Genomic DNA, 17811 nt, shown 5'->3' on the forward strand with positions numbered 1-17811 from the left:
GTACTGTGTGAAGTTGCATTGTGCCATTTGCAGTACAAGATCTTCTTAACTCTTCTGCTGATGGGATCACATGATTAGGTGACAGCTTAATTTGGCCCTCTTGAAGCAGAAGATCAAATATTTTAGTCGGCCTTGGTGATATCAAAGGTAAACTTTTCTGGCTCTTTTTGACCAAAGGGACAAGATATCGGCTTTTTATTCTTAACCCACTCAGCTAAGCCGATAACTGGTTCTTCATCAGAATCAGAATCTCCTACTTCTTCAACAAATGATACCTTTTTACTCCAATTCTTTTTAGGTTCAAAAACCCTAGTATCTTGATCAGAGATCCTTTGCACAAGATGACTGAGGCTTTGCAACTCCTGAGAAGCATATCTGTCTTTAAGATGTGGCAATAACCCTTGGAAAGCCAGATCGGCAAGCTACCGATCATCCAGCACCAGACTATAGCACTTATTTTTTACATCTCGTAGTCTTTGCACAAAGCTCTCTACCGATTCATCATTACGCTGTCTCAATTTTACTAAATCGGTAAGCTTCTTTTCATGGATTCCAGCAAAGAAATACTTATGAAATTGTTTTTCTAGATCAGCCCAGGTAATAATAGAATTTGGTGGTAATGAAATGAACCACGTAAATGCCGATCCAGACAAAGATGATGAAAATAATCGAACTCTTAATTCATCTCTGCTAGCTGCCTCTCCACATTGAATAATGAAGCGATTGACGTGTTCCATTGTTGATGTGTCATCTTACCCGGAGAATTTAGTGAAATCTGGTACCTTGTACCGATTTGGGAGAGGAATTAAATCATATGCAGGAGGATATGGAGTCCGATAAGAATAAGTATTGATCTTGGGCTTTATCCCAAACTGATCCTTCATAATTTCTGCTATCCTATCGGTCCAAAAAGCATCAGCCTCCTGATGACGAACTGGCTGAATTTCTACAGGAAGTGCCTGCTGATATCCCTCCACATATCTTTGTGGCCCACGATCTCCAGCAATCGGCATATTCGCCATTACTTGTGGTCCATTAACCTGTTGGAAAGGATTCATCGGCTGTGCTACCGATGCTTGATTCTGGACACCAGCTTGCATATAACCCTGTTGAATCCCTGCAATCTGTTGATTTTGCTGAACTGTATGTTGAACAGGTAACTGTCCTGACCAACCATTATTAGAACCCATCGGTACAAAACTTACCGATGGCTGGTAATTTGCTGACATTGTTGGATAATTATAACCAGCTTGAGGCATAAACTGAACCCCAGTTTGACTCATAACAGGGGCTTTCTGCTGCATCGGCAGTAAGCTTGCCGATGGATTTGAACTGGGCGTTTGAACCAAAGGCATCTGGAAACCCCCTGGAGTTGGTTGCACAGTAGTTGCTGTGGCATATTGAGGCACTTGGGCCATCGGCGAAACAGCCGATGGTATAGGAGCTTTTCCTACTGCGTCAAACACTTGAGGTAATCCAGGATTGAAAGCAGATGACTTCGGAGGCATACCATATCCCCACCAATTAGTAGGAATCTGGCTATTCTGAGACACAGGGCCTGACATAGCTGATGCCGATAGATCTGTACTAAGCTGAATTCGTCCTCCTGGTAGTACCGGATCTGATCGTATCGGTGTAGATTGAATATTAGGTAAGCCTGCCGATACTAGAGAAGAAGTAACTTCTGTACCCACAACGGCCGAGGGAGCCGATGGAGTATTGACAGATGCCGGCTCTGGTTGGTGATAGGCAGGCCCAACATAATGCGGTGACGCTTGTCCTTCTTTGAGAGTTCGAACCACAGCATTATGAACAGTATTGGACAACACATTGGAATGATTAATCAAAGCATGATTTACTGCAGAATTAACCATCTCTTGAAGTTTACCAGGATTGGAGTCAAAGGTAACCTGCCGAGGCAACGGCAAATCTTGCTTCTGGATGACTTGTCCACTCTTGTTCAGGCTAAACGATTTCAGACAAAGCTGCCTGTATTCTTCTACGGCCTTTTCCATAGCCTGCCTCTGCTCTTCCTTAAGATCTTCTTCTGATACCGCGATAATGTTCCCCGCATCGATCTCGGAATTGAACATATTGATCGGATTGGTTTGTCCCACCGGGCGTGCCAAAAGATGTGTTGATGCAAAAGTGGATCTGCAAACACAAAGGGCTAATACCCGAATCGATATCCAAGGCGTGCCAGTCGATTTGACCTGTTAATCGACAAGGATGAAGATACGAGCACTTTGGTCCTGACAACAGCGATACGCCCGGAAGTCACGGCCAAGAGGTACTCACGCGGAACTCGAGGATCGCCGAAGGTCGCACTGAAGCGATGCAGCTCGCCGAATCAATGAGAACTCGTAAAGAGAAAATAATGCAAATTGACGAAGTCGCCGAAAAGTAAGTAGATGCAAATGGGAGTAAAAATTGGTTTTGATATTGATTGATATATCTAATTACATTGCCTCTCACTCCATATTTATACCCTGATCTAAAGAGACACAACCAAACACAACTAGGACACCAAGCCCATATCTAAGGAAACACGTGACTCTTACATGAATCATACTCTAACAAATATAGAAAAGGAAATCAACTCCTATCTATTTCCCTGTCCGCCTCAATTACGATGGAAATCTCACCGTCCTCCTTCCCATCGGCATACCCCCTGTTTCATTGGTAGTAGTCCTCAAGTCTTCCTTCATCAGCATACTCCTTGTTTCATCGGCAGTAGTCCTCAAGTCTTCCTTCATCGGCATACTCCCTGTTTCATCGGCAGTAGTCTTCAAGCCTCCCTTCATCGGCATCGACAATGACACCTTCAACCTCATCGGCAACGCCCGAGTCTAAATCAACCTCTCCATCGACCATCACCAGCTATCGGCAACCATCTTTACAAGCTGGCTTTCATCGGCTATCAAGTATACAGTAACTTTCCCCTTGCCGATTAGTCCACTCCGATCATTTTGACACGTGCAAAAAATGGTGTCAACAAAGGCACAGTTCACTGAAGGACGTATGGAGGAGGAGCCAGAGGCAACCGCAAAGGCGTTCTACGACATGTTTGCCATGGCACAGAAACCTCTTCATGGCCAGACAAAGGTTTCTCAACTGGATGCCATTGGACGCATAATGGTGTTAAAGTCCCAGTATAGCCTGAGTCAAGACGCCTTCGATGGTATGTCGACAGTTATTGGCAGCCTACTTCCGGAGGGTCACCTTCTACCAAAGAGCATGTACGAGTCACAGAAACTCCTTCATGCACTTAAGATGTCGTATGAGCAAACAGATGACATGGCACAAAAATGGCAAACGATACAATCCTGACAGGATGGTATATGCATCTGATGGTGAAGCATGGACCCACTTTGATAGCATTCATCATGAGAAAGCTAAAGAGGCTCTTAATGTACGTGTTGCGCTGGCAAAAGATGGGTTCAATCCTTATGGAATGATGGTTGCCTCATACACATGTTGGCCCATGTTCGTTATCCCCCTCAATCTCCCCCCGGCGTATGCTTTCAACGACAGAACGTATTCTTGTCGTTGATAATTCCTGGACACCCGGGGAATAATATAGGTGTGTTCATGGAGCATGTGATTGATGAATTGGTCCATGCTTGGGAGGAAGGGGTATGGACATATGACCGAGCTACAAAGAAAAACTTCAAAATGCATGTTTGGTACCACTACTTCCTGCATGACTTCCTGGCGTATGGGATATTCTACACCTGGTGTGTTCACAGGAAGTTCCCATGCCCAGTATGCAAGGAAGGTCTGAGGTTCATTTAGTTGTAGAAGGGTGGCAAGTATTCATCATTCGACAAACATCGGCAATTCCTCCCTCTTGACCATGCATTCAGATGAGACATCAAGAACTTTACGAAAGGTGTCGTAGTGACAGACCCTGCACCACCGATAATGACTGGTGCCGCGGTTCATGAACAAATAGATGGTCTCGTGGTCAATCCAGAAGGTGGTTTTGTGGGATATGGTGAGCAACATATGTGGACTCATAAGTCGGGCTTGACTCGGCTCCCCTATTTTGATGACCTTCTCCTTCCACACAACATTGATGTAATGCACACTAAAAAGAATGTCACCGAGGCACTTTGGGCAATAATCATGGACATTCCTGATAAGTCAAAGGACAACGTTAAGGCTAGAGTGGATCTGGCAACGTTATGCGATAGACCAAACCAATATATGAAGCCTCCTAGTCGCGGCAAGACATGAAGAAGGCCTAAGGCCGATTTTGTCTTGAGCAAGCCCCAAAGGAGGGAAGTACTAGAATGGATCCAGACGTTAATGTTCCCTGATGGGTATGCAGCTAATCTAAGGAGGGGAGCGAACTTATCTACTATGCAAGTCTTAGGGATGAAGAGTCATGACTACCACATATGGATTGAGCGGCTTCTTCCGGCGATGGTTCGAGGCTATGTCCCTGAGCATGTCTGGCTAGTGCTGGCAGAGTTGAGCTATTTCTTTCGCCAGCTTTGTGCCAAGAAGTTATCTTGGACCGTGATTGCTGACTTGGAAAGAATGGCACATGTGTTGCTCTATAAGTTGGAGAAGATCTTTCCACCCAGCTTCTTCAATCCGATGCAGCATTTGATTTTGTACCTCCCGTATGAGGCATGAATGGGGGGCCCATGCAGGGCCGTTGGTGCTATCCAATCGAGAGATGTCTAAAGGTTCTTCGAAAGAAATATAGAAATAAATGCAAAATCGAGGCTTCCATTGCAGAGGCATACATTCTGGAGGAGGTGGCGAACTTCCATCTTGTTGTTTTTCTCGCAGTCGGCGTCACATGGTGGCCAACCTTGCTCCATCTTCAAGGCATTTGCTATGGCCCACAAGGGCAAGGCAACGTTCGACGTCGACTACAACCTGGAGGACGGGCCCGAAACGTACAACAATGCGACCGTCCACAACCGCCTCAGTGAGTACACATCGATGGCAAGGGAGGTCCATGGGCTAGAGTACAATCTGAGCACCGAGGACCTTGATGGAGAAGTCATCATGAGGGTGGGAGGATACAAGAAGCATGAGCGGTACTGGATTGGCGATGGCGCAATCGACTCGACCGCTACTCCCAGTCTCTCCTAGATTCGAGCAAGCAGTACGAGCACGAGCCCAGCCATACGACCTCGGTAGGACACTTCACACCACCGGGTGGAGGCACTCGAGGTTATTCCTGGTTTATTCATCGTTCATTGGTTTTTTTATACCTTTCCTTTGTATTATTGTAACATTGGGGTGAATATATTGTAGGCCCAGCTGGAACAAGAGAGGAGGATACGGGAGCAGATGCAGACAAAGATGTAGAGGGTGGAGGCTGAGCAGCAGAGGATGGCAGAGATTCTTTAGTACATGCAAAGTCTTGGCGCCGCTACGGGTGTAGTTCCACCACCTTAGCTATTCGCTCCACCTCCTCACTATTCTACTCCTATGAGTATAAATATTTTAGTTTGTATGTTCATGCTTACGGTCAAACCTAGTGGAGTATGAAAGTTTTATTTATGTATGTTATATATTTATCTTGTCTCACACATGTAATCTCTTCTCCTTTATGCAAAATCAATCGGCGGCATCGAACGATCCTCATGCTTCAGCGAATCCTTCATCAAATCAGTCTCATTGGCTATCTGGTTAAGATTCTTGTGGTTGTTAATGGTACTTCTATTTGTAATTGTGGTTGTAGATGATGGAGCACCTGTATTACTTATGAACTTATTTGTGATATATTGTGAGACATGTGATGTTTGTGATATATTTGTGACGTTTGTGATATATATGTGGTGCTGGTGATATATATGTGTTGTTGATGATATATATGTGATGTTGGTGATGTTTGTTATATATATCTTCTGTTTGTTTGGATGGGATGTAAAAAATAAATAAAAAATGCTGTTTTCAGTCACTTTGCCGAGTGCAATTGCCATAACACTCGGCAAAGTGACTACCTAGAAACATGCTTTGCCGAGTGCAAAGGCCATTGTACTTGGCAAACATCATAGATTTGCCGAGTGCCACGGGTCAGGCACTCGGCAAAGGTCTCCTGTTTGTCGAGTGTCTTGACAGGACACTCAGCAAATAGACTACCTTTGCCGGGTGTCTTGCCGGTGGCACTCGGCACAGTAGCCACCTTTGCCGGGTGTCTGAGTCAACGACGCTCGGCAAAACGGCGACCTTTGCTGAGTGCTTGATCTTGACACTCGGCAAAGCCGCCGTCACGGTGTCGCTCGTCGTCAAGGCGACTTTTCTTTGCCGAGTGTCAGATTAGCACTCGACAAAGGCTTTGCCGAGTATCCGATAAAGTGCACTCGGTAAAGAAATCTTTACCGATAAACTATTTACCAAGCACTCTTTGCCGAGTGTAACACTCGGCAACGACAAAGACTTTGCCGAGTGTATATCAGTTTTTGCCGAGTGCCTAGTCCCTCGGGGATTTCGACAAGGCCTTCCAGCTGTTCTGCGAGGGGGTCTCGGTCTGTGGGCCTGTCTGGGAGCACTACCTGGAGTACTGGAAGCTGAGCAAGAAAAACCCTAGCAGTAGCAGGGTTCTCTTCCTCAGGTACGAGGAGATGATGGCGCAGCCTGCCAAGCATGTCAGGACGCTCGCCGAGTTCCTAGGCGTTCCGTTCACCGAGGAAGAGGAGAGCGGCGGAGTCGTGGAGGAAGTGGTGAGGCTGTGCAGCTTCCAGAACCTGAAGGATCTAGCTGTGAACACGCATGGAGTGTCCGGTCAGATCGGTGCCGCCGTCGCTAATCCCGTCAAGAATTCCTTGTGGTTTCGGAGTGGCAAGGTAGGACTTAGGAGACTGGGAGAACTACCTGACGCAGGAGATGGCACACAGGTTGGATTGCATCGTTGAGGAGAAACTCAAGGGGTCCGGCCTCACCTTTTTGACAGGAAAATTTCCTGCGTTCCAAAGAGCCTAAACTATGTTTTAAAAAACCTGTCATTGTTAAAATTGTCGGTTTTTTATGTATCAACATATGTCACTACATCCTCATTGGGTCTCACAGGAGTGCCGTGTGTGCCTAGCTAGCTCCTTCGTGTGCTAGGCACCGGTAGATGTGGACAAAAATGCAAATGGAATGGATTGATACTACCCGTTTCAGTCCTCTTCATTCATAAAAGAGGCATCAGCTGTCCACAAATAATACAAATACACTCAAGGTTTAATTGCTATTTAAATTAAAGCAAGCTGATATGGTAATACCATATATTGCCTAAAGCACTGATGGGCAAGAGATGTTTTTTTTTTACCCGTGCAACTATTTCACAAAGAGCTTTCACAAACAGGTACAAATTACAGCCATTCATAACTGTTTTTGTTCATTTTGACCTCATTATAAATGCAGGTGGATACATGAGGGAGCCGTGCATTGCAATTGAAAGTTTTTTTAGTAATGGCAAATTGAAAGTTAAAGGAGGTTGCAAAATGAAAGCTAATACCATATACACACCAGAGAATTGTAGTATAGTGCAAGTTTGAAACTAAGGTGCGTTTGGTTTGAGAAATGAGGTGGTCCATTATCTTCTCACTCCTCACTTTTGGTATTTGGTTTGTGGAATGGAATAAGTTGATCCATCACCACCTCATTTCTCATAAGCTAATAATTAGTATATGCATGAGAAATGAGTTGATTCCACCAAATTCATGGGATGAACTCATGATGCATCACCTTATGAAGCATGGGGTGACTCCACAAACCAAACACACGATAAGTGATTGGTGACATTAGCATGCTACTGATTACAACTTTGGGCCACTGGCTGCCACCAGCATGTACGTACTTTTGTATTAATGTATGCTTCCTTTATCCCCGGATCTTTCTACCAAATATTTGTGCAAGTATTGTTTTCTCTTTTTTTTTCGAACATACAAGAGAGCTGGTACCATTATATTATAGAAGGGGAAAAGGGGCAAGAGTCCCTACAAACACACAATACCGGACTCAGAGAATTTGCCGAGTGCCAGGGGCACTCGGCAAAGCCCAATTTACACTCGGCAAAGGCTTTGCCGAGTGCTGTACTCGGCAAAGACCACTCGGTAAAAAATGAGTCGGCAAAGACGTCTTTGTCGAGTGTCTTTTGTCGGGCACTCGGCAAAGCCTTTGCTGAGTGCCCGACACTCGGCAAAGTTAGAACCGAAAAAAAACCCGAAAAAAATGGAAATTTTTACCAAAAAAAAATGGAAATTTTTTTTTAATTGGTTGAGGCCCCCACCGGTCAGCACCCATCCATCTCCAACTTTTTTCGCGTAAATTTCACGGCTACGCGGCCGACGGGATTCGAACCCGAGACCTCTCGCTGCGCACAAACCTCCTCTACCACTACACCACACTGTCACTTGTATCTGGATTCCGTTTTAGTTCCCAATATATTATACTAAACCGAGTGTAAATTATTTGTTTGAGGCCCTAAACGAATTCAAATAAAAAAGTTGTGAACTACAAAGTTTCATAACTTTTCGAGATCTACACTTTTAGTTTAGGAAGTTTTTTCATTCGAGGTTGTTTACAAAATTTGAATTTTAAAATTTGAAAATTCAAACGCAGTTTTGCATGACAAGATGTTTTCAAATCAAAAAGTTGCCAACTACAATGTTTCATAACTTTTCGAGATCTACAGAGTTTATTTTGGTTGTTTTTCCATCCGAGGTCGTTTATAAAATTTGAATTTTAAAATTTTGAAATTCAAACGCAGTTTTGCATGACAAGATGTTTTCAAATCAAAAAGTTGTCAACTACAATGTTTCATAACTTTTGGAGATCTACAATTTTTATTTAGGAAGTTTTTCCATCCGAGGTCTTTTGAAAAATTCAAATTTTAAAATTTTCAAATTCAAACGTCGTTTTTGCATGACAAAATGATTTCAAATCAAAATGTTGCCAACTACAAAATTTCATAACTTCTCAAGATCTACAAAGTTTATTTTGGTCATTTGTTCATCCGATATAGTGGTAGTAACATTATTCACAAATCATATATATCTCTCTTCTACTTTCATGAAACTAATATGAGAGATATATATTTTATGAACAACGTTATTGTCGTTTTGTCAAATGAAGAAATGACCAAAATAAACTTTGTAGATCTTGAGAAGTTATACAACTTTGTAGTTGAAAAGTTTTTCATTTGAATTCATTTAGGGCCTCAAAATTGATTCGAAAAACTGATTTGCCGAGGGCCAAAAAAATGCACACGGCAAAATGCCTATTTGCCGAGGGCCAAAACATAGGCACACGGCAAAATGTCTCTTTGCCGAGTGCCAAAACATAGGCACTCGGCAAAATACGGCTTTGCCGAGTGCCTGAAAAAAGGCACTCGGCAAACTTAGAGTAAATTGCTTGTTTGAGGCCCTCAATCAATTCAAATTAAAAAGTGGTCAACTACAAAGTTTCATAACTTTTTGAGATCTACAATTTTCATTTAGTAAGTTTTTCCATCCGAGGTCGTTTGAAAATTTTGAATTTTAAATTTGAGAGATTCAAACGTAGTTTTGTATGATAAGATGATTTCAAATCAAAAAGTTGTCAACTACATAGTTTCATAACTTTTGGAGATCTACAATTTTCATTTAGGAAGTTTTTCCATCCGATGTCGTTTGAAAAATTCAAATTTTAAAATTTTCAAATTCAAACGTCATTTTTGCATGACAAGATGATTTCAAATCAAAATGTTGCCAACTACAAAATTTCATAACTTATCAAGATCTACAAAGTTTATTTTGGTCATTTGTTCATCCGACATAGTGGTAGTAACATTGTTCACAAATCTTATATATCTGTCTTCTACTTTCATGAAACTAATATGAGAGATGTAGATTTTATGAACAACGTTATTGTCGCTTTGTCAAATGAAGAAATGACCAAAATAAACTTTGTAGATCTTGAGAAGTTATACAACTTTGTAGTTGAAAAATTTTTCATTTGAATTCATTTAGGGCCTCAAAAATTGCTTCGAAAAACTGATTTGCCGAGGGCAAAAAAAATGCACACGGCAAAAAGCCTCTTTGCCGAGTGCCAAAACAAAGGCACTCGGCAAAATACATCTTTGCCGAGTGCCAGAAAAAAACACTCGGCAAAGACGTATTTTGCCGTGTGTTTTTGTTTGCCGAGTGTATTTTATTTGGCACTCGGCAAACACGGTCTTTGCCGAGTGCCCGATAAAATACACTCGGCAAAGCCTCCGGCACTTGGCAAATCGCCGGTTTCCGGTAGTGACCCATGCCGTACAGACCCTCACAAAATGATTATAATCCACGCCTTTAGGATGACCTTGGTTATCAAGAACTCTAATGTTCAGAATTTGGCACAATACTATTTGCTTCCTAATAAAGTCAGGTAAACCTGGCAGCTTTATAAACTAGCCTGTCAACTAACACATTTTTTCTTTTGATGAACAGGGCCAGCAGTCAACTTCCTTTGGTTAGCATTCATATTAGGTTCTAGTATAATTGTGTAAATGAAATTAGCATTCATATTAGGTTCTAATGTAATTGTGGTAAATGAAAATGAGGATGAGTCTGAAGAATATCAAAACCATAAGCTCCCTGATAAATGTTCTCACTTCCAGTTAATCATGCAGATTATGAAAAAAAAATTCGCAACCATGCCATAGCAGAATTCCACAAGAAGAATTCAATTTGTTCATATATGCATCCTTGTAAGAGATGTTAGAATTTTTTATTGGTGACCATTTTCAAATGCATGAGATCATTTTGAAGAAACATTTACTCTTTTAAAATATAGTTGTCAGTGGTCACGCAACTTGCATTGCAGATCTTTGAGACATGGAGGAGTGAAATCTTTTTAAGGTTACAAGTTTCTGGTGGTTAAAGAGAAGTAGAGAACGATTTGAAGATTGGAACACAACTATTAGTCGAAAACCTTTTTTCCCATGAACATTAGTTTGACCATACTAGTTGGTTCATGCTAATACATATGTTTTATAGTCCCATACTATAAGGAGCCATCTTAGATATGAAAGACGAAACGGCAAAGGCTCAAATCCATGGACCATGGGTATCACTATCGGAAACGTTAAATTTGCCAAGTGTTTTTATGTTTGCCGAGTGTATTCTCTCGGGCACTCGGCATACAAGATCTTTGTCGAGTGCTGCGCTAAAAACACATGGCAAAAAAAAGATACTCGGTAAACAGGAGGTTTGCTGAGTGTCAAAAAAACACTCGACAAAGATAGGGTTTGCCGAGTGTTTTTTTTTTTGACACTCGGCAAAGAAGTAAAATTCTTTTTTTTGGGAAAGAAGGAGAAGAAAAAAATGAAAAAAAAACTTTGCCGAGTGCCCAGATCCAGGACACTCAGCAAAGAAAGAAAATCGTTTTTCTGGGAAAGAAGGAGAAGAAAAAAAATGAAAAAAAACTTTACTGGGTGCTCAGATCTAGGACACTCGGTAAAGGAAAAAAAATCTTTTTTCCTAGGAAAAAAGGAGAAGAAAAAAATGAAAAAAAAACTTTGTCGAGTGTCCAGATCTAGGACACTCGGTAAAGGAAAAAAATATTTTTTCTGGAAAAGAAGGAGAAGAAAAAAATAAAAAGTAAAAACTTTGCCGAGTGCCCAGATCCAGGACACTCGGCAAAGGAAAAATGTTTTTTAACCGCGGACGCAGCCCTATCCTTCTCCTCGCACAGCCCCCTCCCCTTCTCCCCGCGCCACGTCCGCACGCCCGCTCCCCTTCTCCCCGTCGGCGACCCCTCCCCTCCTGGCCGGATCCGGCGGCCCGTCCACCCCTCCTTCCCCCGGTCGCCGCCCCCTCCCCTTCTCCCCCGTGCCGCGTCCGCACGCCCCCTCCCCTTCTCCCCGCTGACGGCCCCTCCCCTCCCGGTCGGATCCGGTGGCCCGGCCACCCCTCCTTACCCTAGCCGCCGCCCCCTCCCCTTCTCCCCCGTGCCGTGTCCGCACGCCCCCTCCCCTTCTCCGCACCGGCGGCCCCTCCCCTTTCGGTCGGATCTGGCGACCCAGCCACCCCTCCTTCCCCTGGCCACTGCCCCCTCCCCTTCTCCCCCGCGCCGCGTCCGCACGTCCCCTCCCCTTCTTCGTGCCATGTCCGCACGCCCCCTCCCCTTCCTCGCGCTGCGTCTGCATGCCCCCTCCCCTTCTCCCCGCCGGCGGCCCCTCCCCTCCCGACCGGATCCGGTGGCCTGGCTACCCCTCCTTCCCCCGGCCGCTGCCCCTCCACTCCTTCCCTAGATCCGACGGTGGCCCCTCCCCTCCCAGATCCAGCGGCGTCCCAGCGGTCGACTCTCCCCTCTCTTGGATCCGGTGGGTGGCGTGCGGCAGTGGCGTGGTGGCGGGTGGCGTCCGGCGTGGGGCTTGGTGGCGTGGTGGCCATATTTGGCACATGTGGCGTGGGTGGCATGGCGGTGTCCGGCGTGGGGCAGCGGGCGTGGCGGCATGGTGGCTGTGGTGGGCGGCGGCCGGTGGCGGCATGGTGGCCGCGGTGGGCAGCGGTCGGTGGCAATTTGTTTTTTTTATTTCTTGCAAAAAATGTTTGCCGAGTGTTTTTTGGGCACTCGGCAACGTCTTTGCCGAGTGCCCGATGAAAAACACTCGGCAAAGTGAGTTTGCCGATAAATTTTTGTCGTGTGCCCTTTGTCGAGTGTTACACTCAGCGAAGGGCTTGCCGAGTGTTTTAGTTTATTTGCCGTGTGCCATAGGCACACTGCAAAGCTCCCGTTCCCCATAGTGTATGATGGACAATGATAAGATTTGGTGTTGTGAACAAGCATTCCAGTATTCTTAGATGTAAGCCAACCATACTTCATTCTGTATCAATTTTCTTTGAAAAAAACATGTGGATACTTCACTCTGATAGCATTGGATTTTCAATTCAGCTCAGGGCGAGGATCAGGGGGCCGGGGAACATCATTTCTTGAACCAGATTGAGTCTTGATGGCTTAGGCATCAGTTGTGTCGACGAAATATGGTCGGCAGTCTACCTAGGGGTATGCCCAAGGTAGTAGATTGTCAGCAGATAGATGCGCAAGCCACAAACAAGACGGTGATGCAAGACAGACACGAGGTTTTATCCAGGTTCGGCCGCCAAGAAGGCGTAATACCTACGTCCTGCGTCTGATTTGTATTGCTATATGTCAATGAGAGATGTTTTTTAGAGGGGTCCTCTGCCCGCCTTATATAGTCCGGGGGGCAGGATTACAGATCTGGAAACTAATCCTAGCCAGTTACAATTGCCATATGTGGCCGGATAAGGATTCCTATTCTAACTGACCAGGATCTTGATTGATCATCAAATCCGCCTTGACTCCTTGCGTGGGACTCCGATCAGGTTAGCCGGGCCGCACGTCGTCTTTTGGTGGACCGGACCCACCAATCTGGGCCGGCCCAAGCTTAGCCATAAGGGTATAGGGGTTAATACCCCCACAGCTAGTCCCCGAGCACCATGTATTATGCTGCGACACGCCACTTTAACCTTCTTCGATAAGTAAGGCTTGAGTCCTTGACATCTCTGACCACCGTTGTCGCCAGAGAAGTAGGTTGTCCGAAGAATATATGGTGCTCTTAAGAAAAAAGAAAAAGATTTCGTCCTGGGAAGTGTGCCCACTTGTATTTCTAACAGAAATGTAAGTGCGTCTTGGAGCATAGCGTCCTTGATCATCAGAGGCGTAGGGGTCGAAAAACAAACACATTCACCGCAAGGTGAAGTGTGCCCACTTAGTCCCCGAGCCTGGTAGTAGGTGACGTATGCACGTGGTGCCAGGGTCTGAAAAGAATTCCCAATTAAGTTGAGAACCCAATCGTCGTACAAGCAATACGAGATGCACTGGCAGGTGCATCGTACCGATGTAGTCCCTGAGCTTGCTGGAAGGCAAAGTATGAGCCTTGTAGCAAGGTCTAAATAAATGTCTCTCAACTGTATGTGAGTACAAATCACATGTAGTCGAGAAGAACGATCTCCGAGCAGTGGTCGAGACAGTCCCCGAGCACGATAGTAATCCTTACAATCAATCAAAGCATAAGGGTCGATTAAACAAACACATTCACCGCAAGGTGAAGTGTGCCCACTTAGTCCCCGAGCCTGGTAGTAGGTGATGCAGGCACGTGGTGCCAGGGTCTAAAAAAGAATTTCCATTAAAGTTAAGAATCCAATTGTCCTACAGGCGATACGAGATGCACCGACAGGTGCATCGTACCGATGTAGTCCCCGAGCTTGCTGGAAGGCGAAGTATGAGCCTTGTAGCAAGGTCTAAATAAATGTCTCTCAACTGTATGTGAGTACAAATCACATGTAGCTGAGAAGAACGATCTCCGAGTAGTGGTCGGGACAGTCCCCGAGCACGATAGTAATCAGAGCAGTCCCCGAGCACGGCAGTGGTCGGAGCAGTCCCCGAGCACGACAGTGGTCGGAGCAGTCCCCGAGCATGGCAGTGGTCTGGGCAGTCCTCGAGCACGGCAGTGGTCTGGTCCATCATTGAGCTCAAGACATGCAGTGAAAAAAAAGAACGCCGCTTGTATTATTATTTGGTGTATTTATTTATCTCCTTACTCTGTCAAGTCCAATCTGCCACGTCTGGTCAAAAAAGCAGACGGATATAACATATCACTCTTACTTCTTACTCTTTCTGGCAAACAGTCGCTTGGCGCCTGTATGGAGGTGCGTCAGTGTGGGCCCTCTCACATTATCAACGAAGAGGCGCGTACACTGGAAACGAAGAGACGCGTTTATTGGCGTAGATATCGAGGTTGTGAAAACAATCGTCTACGGCGCGTGCGCACGTCTCCCAAGAATCTTGGGCGGACAAAACGACGGAGCTCTTAGTTATTTATAATATAGAGCTGGTAAGTTACTTTTTACCGATCCCCATTGTCATTCGCCGCCGCAACCTTCTTCTTCCTCTTGCCGAACCCTACTCCTCCGAAAATCACCACCAATCCCCCCTCCACCGCATCCACCCCCTTAGCAAGGGCAGATTAATGGCGAAGAGAGACACCCAAAAGAAAGGTGGAGTCATGGCGAAGGAGTGGTGGAAATCAAGGAGCAATGAGCAGACCATCGAAGACCTCATCGCCATGGGAGTGCTCCACAACAAGGCACTCGTGGGATGGCGTGCACTGGAAGGAGAAAGCTTCCTCGATCCACAACCAGGTGAGATTGTGGTTTTCGAGGATTTCTTCAAGCGAGGTTTTGGGGTTCTAGTGCACCCTTTCCTTCAGGGTCTCTGCTTGTATTATGAGATTGGGATTTGCAATCTGCATCCCAACTCGATTCTTCTTGTCTCCACCTTCATCCATCTTTGCGAGGCCTATGGTGGCTTCCAGCCCCATTTCAACCTCTTTCGCCACCTGTTCTGTCTACGGAAGAAAGGGAGTGGTGGCTCAAAGATAGCCAGAGGCGTCTACCTCAATCTGCGTGATGGTATGAAAGCCCAGTACTTGCACTGCCCCTAGAACACCTCGCTGGATGAATGGTACAAGAAGTGGTTCTACATCCGCGAAGAGCCGAACACAATCACCCTATGCGACGTGGGGTTGATTCTAGAGAAGAAGAACAGCTGGTCGGAGAAGCCTAAGCACTTGGAGCAGATCACAGAATTGCTCGGGATGATCCCATGGGGAAAGCTAGATGGTCCAAGTGTGGTTAGGAACTTCATCAGCCGAATGATCTAGCCCTACCAGAAGAGGGTACATCCTGGCTTCGAGTACCAGGGGAGCGCAGATCCAACGAGGACCAAGAAAGAGGCGCTCAACAAGATAGTAGTCAAGGCCAGGATTGTGGAGCTATTCAACCTAGCCAATCCCAATTATGTCAGGTTAAACGACATCGAGCATGCCTTCAAGCTGGCCCTAACCTCCCCCAAAGGTAAATGATGCTTCCTTATACCTGTAGAATCATGTTGTAACAAGAAATTCACTGTTGTCTCCTTTATGTTTCCTAGAGTAATGGTCATGACCGGGTAGCAGTGTTCATGTCTTCGCCTCCTGGTGTGGATTGGTCGCAAGTTGCCGGCCCTAGCCGCCTAGACCAGTGCTAGGACCGAAGACGTCCACTGGGCGGCACTTGAGGTTGTGGAGGATGCATCGGCCAGAGCTATTGGCAAGCGGCCAGCTGCCAACAAACATCGCCAGGCCATCTTTCCCCCTTTCAGATGACGAAACAGAGGATGCGGATATCTTCTGACTCGTCCCTCGAAAGAGGAGGAGACAAATGGAGTCGATGGAGCAGGGTGGCTCCTCTATGCCAGTAGTGATCGCATCTCCGACCACTGCAACATAGAGGACAAGCGGGGGAAGTGTTGAGCACCAAACCCCGGCGCCAGTACCGGTCATGGAAAAAGACCCGGTGGAACCTGCCAAGCACGTGGAGCAGGCGTGATCGAAGAGACGCTCCTTTGCCATGTCATTCCATGCTTCTAAGCTGTAAGAATCTGTAACTTTGATGTAAGCTTATAATTTGTATTGAATACTATTGTCTTCTAAACTTTTCCTTGGTATATCAGGTCGGCGTCCACCGAAAATCCCGACCAGCTAGCCGGGTGTGGCATGGCTTCGCCAGTACTGGCGGAAAGAACTACTCAGCAGCCGGTTGTGGAGGAACCTATAGAAGAAATTCTGCCATAACCTCAGTAGACGAGCGGCCAGACGTCAGTCCTCGAGCAGCTGGTCGAGAAGACAGCCGAGCAAAGTACAAGTGCTCCGAGCACTAACCCTGCTGAAGCAGGTACCTTGGCACCAAGGGAACCAGACCAAGCCGAGGAGCAGCAACCGAAGTTGGCATAGAGCACGCTAGCTGATGCTATGGCTCGTGGGAAGGCCATAGTGGTCGCAGGAGACTACAGACTCTAGACCAGCACCGCCCCCTGAATAAGAGGCCGAAGAGGACGAAGTAGAAGAAATCCTAGGCTATCCCCAAGATAAACGACAACATGTATATGTGTCACGCTGGCGGAACGACAAGTGGGTTATGCACGAAGAAAATCCTAGAGGTTAAAGAGGCCCTAAAAGTTGAACGGGCGGCAAAGCGTCTGGTGACAGAAGTCTAGGTATGTTTGGCTTGACCACTTGACCCTGTTATGTAGTCGATCTATCTGACTTAGCTTGTTTATATGCAGGACTTGATGAAGACCGCAAAGTACCAAAAGAGGTGCTTCGACCAGATTGAGGGAATCACGGTGAACAATAGAGAACTGGCGGCTGAGGTGGAACGCTTGCGCCACCAACTTGAAGCCGCCGACCAGGAGAGGACAGAGCAAGAAACACAGAACCAGAACCTGGTCGGCCAGCTCAATGACAAAGAGCAGGAAAAAACAAGTAAGTTGTCATTTAATCACAGCAAGTGTATGACACGTGTTGTTGCGTTGTTGGTAATGACAGCTGTAATGTAGGCTTAGAAGCTGAGGTAACCCACCTCCAAGAGGAGAATAGCCGCGTGACCGCAGAGTGTGGTCGCCTAAAGGAGGACAACAAGAAACTGGCGCGCAGCCAGTCTCAACTCTAGGACCACACCACCAAAATGAAGGAGGAACTGAAGAGTAAGTATTCCAGACCACCATTCTCATTCTGTTGCCCGCCTTATCTTGTCGTGCCTTTACATTTGATGTCTTGTATGGTGTGCAGTTTTAAAAGTCAATGCCAAGAGGCATCTAGAAGCCGTGATGAAAGAGCGTGACGGCTAGAAAGCATGATGCCTCGAGGCCACCGAGGATCGGGACACATGGAAGAACCGGTGCCAGGAGGTGGCAACTAGCATTTTGCCCATCCTCGACCTTGTCGATCCGGCGCTCATAGAGGAAGAGCCAAGGACACCTTAGCTCGGA

At 46.0% G+C, this 17811-nt stretch overlaps 1 protein-coding gene across 1 annotated transcript in view; it reads left to right on the forward strand.

Moving 5' to 3' along the window:
- The window catches only part of LOC136498864 (cytosolic sulfotransferase 5-like), a 28779-nt gene extending 21898 nt beyond the window's left edge, over positions 1-6881 (forward strand). Inside the window, exon 5 of the mRNA XM_066494580.1 lies at positions 6444-6881. Within this exon, the coding sequence (XP_066350677.1) occupies positions 6444-6881 (438 nt within the window). The remainder of the gene's footprint in view (positions 1-6443) is intronic.
- The last annotated feature ends 10930 nt before the right edge of the window (positions 6882-17811 follow it).

The sequence above is a fragment of the Miscanthus floridulus genome, chromosome 13, assembly GCF_019320115.1.
Source record: "Miscanthus floridulus cultivar M001 chromosome 13, ASM1932011v1, whole genome shotgun sequence".
In the NCBI taxonomy this organism is placed as follows: domain Eukaryota; kingdom Viridiplantae; phylum Streptophyta; class Magnoliopsida; order Poales; family Poaceae; genus Miscanthus; species Miscanthus floridulus.